The 10,280-nt window shown below is 32.0% G+C and overlaps 1 protein-coding gene across 2 annotated transcripts in view; it reads right to left on the reverse strand.

Moving 5' to 3' along the window:
• LOC106463206 (general transcription factor 3C polypeptide 3-like) overlaps positions 1 to 10,280 on the reverse strand; it is a 153,698-nt gene that overhangs the window by 118,097 nt on the left and 25,321 nt on the right. For both annotated transcript variants that reach the window (XM_013923203.2, XM_022390654.1), the window contains exons 3-4: positions 7,886 to 7,967; positions 2,949 to 3,056 (exon numbers count right to left, since the gene is read on the reverse strand). In XM_013923203.2, coding sequence (XP_013778657.1) covers positions 2,949 to 3,056; positions 7,886 to 7,967 — 190 coding nt within the window. The remainder of the gene's footprint in view (positions 1 to 2,948; positions 3,057 to 7,885; positions 7,968 to 10,280) is intronic.

The following is a 10,280-nucleotide window of genomic DNA, read 5'->3' on the forward strand; positions in this document are numbered from 1 at the left end:
TTCAAAATAAGGGTGCATCTTATACACTGGTGAGTCTTATATTCCGAAAAATACAGTATATACATATTTTGATATACAAGCATGCCTAGACTGCTTTGCAAAAAACATCCTCCAATATACTTTCTTGGGCCATTTTGCTTCATTCAATTCCTGTATTTGTTTTGAAGATAAAGAGTTAATTTATAAGCTGCTGAATGAGTTTTGATTTTACTTAAGTAATTATGTACTAGATGCTGCTTTACAGAATTAAAACATCAAATGAACAATGTGAAGTAGAGTGGTGTACAAAAACAGATTTAAAGTTATCAAAAGATTTTAAGTTTAAGTTCATCATTACAACTTCAAGGGAAAATATAAAATATTAACTTGAAATATTTTAACTACACAGCATTCAATATAATATATTGAATACTGTGTAGTTAATGTTAAAGTTAATAGTTCATTGTCAATGGATAAAACATCCAGACAGGCCATGATGTAAGTATGTCTGCACTATATTGTTTGCTAATAATATAGTATTATTTTTATGATCGTAATAATGTTAAATAGCAATTTCACTTGAATATTCAGCTGAAAAACTGAGACATGAAACACATCCCTTACATAAGATTAGTCATTTGTTCACCCAATCACAATATGTAGTTGTAAATGTATATCTAGCTGTAATTACCATTTTACCAAATGGAAATGTTAATTAGATTGATTGTTTTCTAAGGTTATCTCAGTCAAAATAAATGCTGTGGAATTATTTCCACTTTAAAATATCTTGTGTGTTAATCAGTTTTTACTTACAAAAACAAAAAACAAGTACACTTTATCATTATTATGGTAGGGGTTCTATCCTACTGTCTTGATCTAATTGTCATAGCACATGTATCTTGTAGTTCCAGCAACTCACCTTCATTATTATACTTTTTAATCTAACATTATATTATCCATGTAGCATCATTGTGTTCAAAACCTTGAAAAAGAAAATAACACAGTTCCTCAATAAACTGTAGATGACAGGGAGTTGCTTCTTTATATCAGTTTAATATTTTGATTCAATATTCTTACATTAATATCCCACATGAAAATATTCAATATTGTTAAGGCAATATACTGAAGTGTATTTTTCATTAACATCTGGTACTTTGTTTTTAGATGGCACAATTTATACATAGAAAGAATTAAATTTAATCACAATCTGAACAACTAAATAACTGTATGGAGCTATGTAAAGTCCCTACTGTCAACAAAGTCACCTCTTTGAAATTGCAAGATGGTGAAGTCATCACAGACAGAAATAAGCAGATGTCACACTAGGTCAAACACTGTATAGAATTGTACTCCCCAGAAACAGACATCTTTAAAAAAATTTGGAACAATTTCCAACTCTTCAATACTGACTGAGTTAGATTTCGGGTCATACTAAAGAAGAGTTAAACAAAGCCATCGACTTGATAGCAAGTGGTCAAGACAGAGGTAAAAGATGGCATCCCAGCAGAGATTCTCATGTGTGGAAAGACATGTCTCTTATCATATCAACATCTACTATAGTGTTGTAGTTGTAAAGAAGGCAAAATTCCACAGGCAATATGCAGCACAAACAACATAATGCTCTACACAACAAAGGAGACAAGGGTGACTGCAACAACTACAGAGGCATCTTGCCACTCAGCATCACAGGAAAAGTATTGCCAAAGACTTCATGATGTGACTACAATAACTCACCAATTGTATGTGTCCAGAGTCTCAGTATGGATTTAACACTGGAATGTCAACAATGAACATGATATTTTCTTTATTACAGCTGCATGAATAGTGCAGAGATCAAACAAACTACTGTACATCTCCTCTGTCAACCTGACCAAGGCATTTAACACTGTCAGCAGGTCTGTTCAAGGACACAAAGATCAGATGCCCCCAACAATGTTTAGTCTGATAAGCTACTTCCAAGAAAACATGCAAGGTATAGTCCAGTTCAACAGATATAATTTGGAGAGTTTTGAGTTTAAAAGCAGAGAGAAACAAGGATGTATTCTTCCACCCACATTCTTTGGGATCTTTTTCTCAGTACTACTGAAATATGTTTTGAGCATGTCGAAGATGGTGTAAGATCTGATGGCAAGCTCTACAACATGTCATAAATGAAGGCCACGACCAAAGTTAGACAAGTTTGGATCACAAAGCTTCACTTTACTGACAACACCGACCTTGCTGCCCACAACAAAAACCTGCCATAAAGACTCACAGACCACATCTTATATGAGTGGAAAATGTTTTCTCTCACCATCAACATCAAGAAGACAGCTGTTATAGGAAAAGGTATTCCTCAAGATCCAACAATTACTTTAGATGACACCTTCTAGACATAGTCCTAGAGTCAACAGTGAGTGATAATCTTTCACTTCAGGTCTACCATGTCCCAGCTAGCACACTGCTACAGTCTTTTCTCTCTCTCTTCTAGTTTTACATGCTGCAGGTCTAGCCATTACACAATGTGTAATAAAAATATGGGCAAGCATTAAATTACATATAAGAAAATATAATTTTATTATGATAATAAGATCTTTTTGGTTAATCAGTCCAAAGAATAATGTAAAAAAAAAAGACTAAACTTAACTCACTACTCAACACTTACCAAGAAAAATCACCAATGATATAGTTTTAAATTGAGTTTCATATGACATGCCTATTAAAATTTTATATTTATAATTTTTTTCATATTCTGTTAAAAATCTTATTTTTAAACTTCTTTTCTATCATGGGTAATTAACGTTTTGGTAATCTGTTATTGGGAGAAAACTTGTTATAGAAATTTTACTCAGGAAATTCCAAAACTCTGTTTAGGCAACAAGTCTAACCACAAGTACATCATTACACCCAACTACCTTGGGGAAAAAATCAAAATGCTATAATAAAATTGACTTGTAAAATTAACATACAATCAATAAAGTGAAATATACTTTTCCTCTGATCTTTATCAACTTCTTCTGCACTCTCTACTTGTTCAAGACTTTCATCCTTTTCATCTTGTTCCATGAGATCAGTAAATTCCGTAAAAGTAATTTCTCCTGAAAAATCAATGTGCAATTATTATCATACATAATGATTTTGTACTTTCATGACAAATATCATAGAATAAACAATACATAACATTCTTTTCACATTCAAGGTATTTACGCGAGTTTATTTCCAATAATATCTCAATCACAAAAAATGTTCAGTGCTGATCCCATGAGCTACGGACACTGTTATGGTAGGTATTTCTCAAGTGTGTTAAACAAATACAAGTCCAGTATTTACCTAGAGATAAAAATATCAGCACAGTTAGTTTCTATTCTTACCAAAGGAATACCTTTACTTTTAAGTTCATCTATCTAAAGGAGTAAGTAAATTTGGCAGTAATCCCCAGACCCTCACACCTGTCTGTCTACATAACAATAAACAGTTACAATAAAAATATCAATATCCTACAATACGCATTAGAGTGGTCATTATTTGCATGTAAAATTTAGAATTAAAATTCTAAAACTCTCACCCTTAATTTTGTTCCAACGTATTGAAAAGCATTCAGATGTTTCTAAATGAGGTTCAAATTCTAGAATGTAGTGGCCTGGTACCACATGTACTATGTGGTATAAAACCATATTATTATGATTAATCACTTTTGCATTGTTATTGTTTCTTTTTTGCTGTTGGGCAAGTGTCTTCTAATATCTTGCAAACTTGAAAGAAGAATTGTTTCTGTACTTTCTTTGTTATGATAGCATGAAATTCCTCAATAAGTGCAACACCCATTTCATTTACCACATTCAAATGTTTAACTGTTTGTAGAGCCTCTCTGTGTCCCCTCTAAGCTCATGACACTTGGTTATAATCCAGAAAACCAGATGGAATTTTGAGGCATGTGAAGAAGTCTGTTGTGTTCTTTTTGATGAAATCTTCAAATGACATGTCCTCAGACTTTCTGATATTAAACTGGATGTGATTTGGAGGTTCATTCATGCCTTCCTTCTCACTTAGTGCCTTTAGTATTGCTCATTTTATCTCTATGGATATAGCTAAGTAAAAAGATTCCAAACCAATGAATTCCTCATTGAGATTAAATACCATAAATGTCCACCAAATTTTTAACAGGCAGATTTTGAAAGAAGCAGAATTAACCTTTTCATATTTAACGAGACACTGTATGAAGTTAAGATCATTGCAAGGAGCAGAAATGGCATCAGGAGCAATGACCAATGCCCTAAGACAGACTCAAACAACAAAGATGCAGATGCCATAAAGTTCTCTTTTCTCACAGTCAGTGAGCTTAACCTGTCCCATAAACATCCAGATTTTGTGGGCATATAATGCCTAGGCCATACACTGTGTACAATGCAGCGCTCCAGGTGCTATAAATCACACTCCACGAGGAGGGATGCCACCAATAATTATTATATCTAGTTCACGAATCTTTCGATAATCGTTTCTACGTTGGCTGACCTGAGTTGTCTTATAGCAAACTCAATGACACTGTCCATAACTTTCTCTATGGCTTCTGCTACTTCATTTTGGTCAGCTACAGTTTCATATCTGGACTAAGCCATGTATCCCAAAGAATAATGGAATCAACTGAAATTTGCAATACTTGAACCAAAGGAAAAACCTCATACAGTCTTTGAAAACACATGTCAGAACAAGTTGTAAGATATAATACAGTGACAGTATGGATTCTTTATACATGGAATGATCTTGAATATTCTGAATAATGTAACTTAATCTGGAACATTCCAAGAACATGCTACAGTATTACAGAATGTGCTAGAATATTCCATAATAATATTCTAGAAAATTCTGTAATATTCAGAATATGCAGTTATAATGCAAGCTAAGTCATAAAATTTCAACTACTTTGACCACCTCTACATATATTATTCAATATGATTAAAATCCTGTGTAGATTACTTGTTTATATGTTTCAACAAAATGAGGGGTGAGTGTTTGCAAATCAAAACTTCAAAACTAATGACTACCCTAATATGCATACAAAACAAAGCAACATCCCCAAAGAATTTTAAAATGTCACATCATTATCTATAGCAGTGACTTGTTTAGAACAAAAGGTAGGACTGATATATTTATTACACTTCTGAATTGATATCTGTAACTGGATAATTAAGAGGAATAACATAAAAAATATCTGAGGTTAAATGTGATTTCAAAGATATTTGTTAGACTTAATGAGCTTTCTTGTTTTCCCAACTTAAGCATTATACATAATAAAACTGAATTTCTTATAGTGCATACAAAAAACAATTCAGTTAGAGCTCTGACTTACACAATGATGACTTCTGGCATTAAATGAAAAGCCTTTGGAGCAGAGATTTATGACAGCGTAGTTAAGAGGAAAATAAATCATTTATAGTCCAACATGATTTTCATCATACTTTTAAAGCCAAACGAACTTTCTTTTCTCTGCAAGCTTGGATATTTTACATCAAAACCTAACAAAAAAATCTCATCCATAAAACTTTTCTATTCCCATTACCTGATAGGCTTCCATTTGTGTTATAAGAACCTCCTTAACCTAACTAAAATTTCAAAGAGCTTAGGTACAAAAAGAACTTTAATGAGCCCCATTTATCCTGAATATTACAGATGACACAAATTTAACTATCACTCATCATACTGAGCCACATTCTAGTAATTATGTTCTATTACTTTCATAATATTGCAAAAGACATTCTACATGCTGAGTGATAATTGTCAGCATTTTGTATTTTATCAATTAATTTCACAGGAGAGTGAGACTCAAATGAATAAGTCAAAAGCTTAAGACCCCAATGTTGTTTTATTGCTAGGAATGTTAGTCTAGAATTATAAGTTATAAGTATACATACATGGTGAATTAGCAAATATATAAGTAAGCTTAACTGATGTTACTATCTCTTAATATAAAGAGAGAATAATACAACAGTAGTGTTAAAATTAAAACTGGTATAAAATGTACAATGACTTGCCAATTTAAAAAGACTCCCTCACACCACAAATACCCAAATTTTACAGAACATTACTGATTGTGTGATACTTTGAGTGATGTGTGAACTCTTTAAATGTAAATCTTTGCAAGTCATATTGTTAGCTTGCAAGATAACAACTAAGGTAAAGGATCTCTCTAACTGTGAAAAAAGCATGAAAAACATGTAAAGGACATAACTGTCATAAGGTAGCCAAAAATCAGGCTACAAATTGCTTATCTTAGATGCAAACAAGAAAGCACAGTTCTAATGAATAATTCCCTAATCTTTTCTTACAAAAATGTATAAATTCATTACTTTCACTGTAAAAAAAACACACAACTGATTTCTCCAGCAAAGAATGAATCTAACAAAAATATTGTACAATATTTCTAAATCATTAACACAAAGCACAAGATCTATTCAAAATACTAAATATTTTACCTGTCTTAGTTAAATATATAATTATATTGACTTCGTAATAGGTAAGGCTACTTCAATGTGGCTAAATACGTTTACCTAGCTTAACAGTTCTCAATCTATGGTCTGTGCATAAACCTCCAAAATAATCTGTTAAACAATTATTTCATGAATTTTCAATAAAAATATCTTAGTAATAATCCTGTCATTAAATGAACTTTTATTAATATTTTTAAGTGCAATATGAATTTCTAGGTGTCAGAAGAGACTTTTGGGTGCTAAAATCAATATTCTCCCCACCCCTGCCCCAAAGAATTTAGGAAGTGTCCATTTATTGGAAACTTTTTCTCTCTCTTTAAATACACGAAAATTCAAATCATCATGGCCAACTTCAAACCTTGGGGCTTTCATGCAATACTGTCACGTAGCTGAAACATACAGTTTAATAAGCTAGCCCAAATAGATTTAGATCAAAGTGGTCATGAGTATAAATATCAAACTGAGGCAGCATATGGACATGTTATTATCTATATTAGATCTATGCCTAAACCCATAGAGCTTTAGACTAGTGGAAGTAATCATGTTTCCATTGTGGCAACAATACTAAACATAAACATTATACAGCTTAGATCTCCAATCTTAAGTCTCAATCAATATTATTAAAATCTATATATACAGATCTTCTAAACTGCTTTAAGACCCCAATGTTGTTTTATTGATAGGAGTTTAGTTCAGAACTAGATACAATATAAAGTTATAATTATACATATAGGTTTTTTTTTTGTACCTGCTCGGAACAGGTTTAATGAAAGTCTGCTTGCAACCTAGTACAAATCAACCAAATGTTCTAAAACTTAATAGACAACATAAGCAAAATGAACCATATTTTTGTAAAGGTTTCAAGGTTGCAAAATTATAAATTCATGGTACAGAAATACAAGTCTTGGTTTATGATCAGAATACACTCCCCTTTATACTGCCTGGAAACAATGATGTTGTTTTCTATAGTATGAGACAATTATCAAGATTAGAGCTGGGAGATTAGTGGAATATGCTAACTGATTAATCCTCGGGTTGATTAATTGATTACATTCAAGTGATGAACTATTCTCACATCAGACTTGGATAGTTGGAATAATCAGAAACTTACCTGATGTAATTTGACACTAACTTTCTCTCGTAATTGTTTAAAAAGAAAACAGAATTTTTGGCATGAAGGTCTTGTAACAAAATTCACTGAAACATATGTAAACTGTAGTCAGTGTGAAAAAAAAAGCTGAAATACTATGGTGTTAGTACTTCAAAATTAAATTACTAGAAGATAGTACTTTTTAAAAACAATCATGAAATTTATGGATAAAAAAATCAAAAGTACTAAATTACTAAGATATCATTAATTACACTTTTAATAAATTAAGCCAAAAAAGTATAACATATCAACAAATGATCAAACTAAGATTCTGACTATATCTAAGACATACCATTGATGTACTTCACTGTCAGTTCTGACTCCCAGCCTTCAAGATTATTTTCTCGATCTGCAGCAGGACTCGTGTCTAATTCCTTATAAAGACAAAAGATTATAAAATTCAAAAAATCATATTATCTTTCTACTTAATCTCATATAAAAACATGAAAATGCATAGTTTTCATTGTTGGACATATAATAACTAAATACATACACTTATAAATTAGAACAAACTAAACCTTTAGGTAAACATGTAAATATCTATAAATATACATTATTTCAAGAATCTTGCTCAGCCAAATAAGACCACAACTTGATCATGGAGTATACTCTCAAACAGTTCCTAATTTATAGAATTTTAGCAAATTATGTTATTATTAATAACACCACATATGTGACTGATTTCATTGCAGCAGTTAACTTGGCAAACATATGGTGAAAAAGAATGTACATGAAAAGTTTACCAAATCCAGTTACTGGAACAAAAGATTATGTAGCCATACAACAGTCCAAAATTCCTGAAAAAAGCAAGCCACTGAAACTTCTTACTCCTAAGACCAACTTCAGGAGTGTCATCACAACACTTAAAATTTGACTCTTTTATATATGGAAAACTAAAGGTTTGCTGGATTAAAATAAGGTCTGAGGAGTTGTGCAAGTGTGACCATATGCCTCAAAAACACAGCACTGATACATACACTTGACATAAGTTAATAGGGTGTTACAACAATATTACGGCCTGGTAAAGTTTATGTATCCATGTCACAACCAATTCCTGTGAAAGAGACCCAGTAAACCCACTTCCTGGGACTCCCTAATACAGATAGTAGGTTTCAATCCAACAAGTCAGGACTGTAAGACAAAGGGCTACTTCACAAAGTATTAATCCCATTCATATTTTGCAAGTGCTATACATAATTCCAGAATAAACTTGGGTATCAATTTCCCTATGTCAAATTGTTTCAGTTTTTCTCATTAATAAGCTTAATCATGAAAAAGAGCTTGAAAAATTTAACAATAACATTTATGAGACTATAAAACTAAGACATAAGCAAATAAGTAATAAATTATAGCTAGCTTTACTCATATATTGCACTCTTGAATACTAATATTAATCATTTTAATGATTTGCTACCTAAGCAATTAAACTGAAAGTCTTGAGACAAAAACTGTCTAGACAACCTTTAGATGGCCCTTTAGTTAAACTAAGAGCTTCAAGTCATAATGATACCACTAAAGTCAGATAAGTTATTAATAGCTAGAAATCATGGTATACTCAGGTCAAACTGATTTTCCTTAGAACAGTGTGATAGGTTCATTGAATAACAGGAGATTTGACAAGGTATCTACAACAGAATAGTTCTGATTTCCTCTGTATTTGAGTTTGTGAGAATAAAGTAAAGAGCTCAAACATAATGTAACATAAAAATGAGCAATCACTAACACAATCACATTGTGTTTACTTATTTAGCATGTTGGTGTACTTTGGTGACAGATTTTCTTGTAGGCAGATTTTGTTAAACAAGACCGATGTCTGTAGGTTTACTTTCTTCTTAGAATTCTTCTCAAGAAGTCGATAAGCCGTCTTAACGTTGTTAGAACAACGGGTAAAAGTTGTAGCTAGTGATGAGTAAAATATAATCTATAATAGTGGAAACAGTTGGCCAAATTAATCTAAAAATGGGACAAGCTCAGCTGAAGCAACAAAAGCAGGAAGCCAGAAATCCAGGATCTGAGATCAGAATGGAATTAACCATATGGATCACAATGGTAGTAACATCATTAATCATCAGAGTGCCTTCCAACAGTATTGTAATAGTGGATGACTCCTGTTGAGGAGTGTCAGAACCTTATGAGATGTAAGAGATGTGGATACATGAATTCATAATAAACATGATCCATAAAACCATTTAGGTTTTTTTTTTGTCCATGGTAAGTAGGCCTTGATCATTGATATAATGAAACTGAAAAGTAATTAATGAAACCAAATGGCCTGATTAATAACAGTGGAGAATGGTACTGGGAAAGAAATAATATCACAGACTCAGAATTACGTGTCCCAAAAACTTGTAATTAGATTCAGAGGAGAAATCAAATTAAACATTTAAAATGAAATGTTTAAAAATTTCTTGATTTCAATCTCACAATCAATAAAATAAAGGTAAGAAAGACTTCACTATGAATGATAACTAAAGTTTAAAATGATAAGCATAAAGATTCCATAAATCTTGACGAACAAAGAAAAAAAAAATTTAAACAAAGCAGTGTTGAGGAAAAGAATGAGCCTCATGGGGTTTACTGCACATGGATGATGTGTTGCCTTACTACTGGTTGAGGACTATAGTCTGAAGATGATTAACCTATTAACACTTTCAAGACAGGTCACAGGTGAAAGACCATGTCATCTC

The sequence above is a fragment of the Limulus polyphemus genome, unplaced genomic scaffold (genome assembly GCF_000517525.1).
Source record: "Limulus polyphemus unplaced genomic scaffold, Limulus_polyphemus-2.1.2 Scaffold1348, whole genome shotgun sequence".
In the NCBI taxonomy this organism is placed as follows: Eukaryota; Metazoa; Arthropoda; class Merostomata; order Xiphosura; family Limulidae; genus Limulus; species Limulus polyphemus.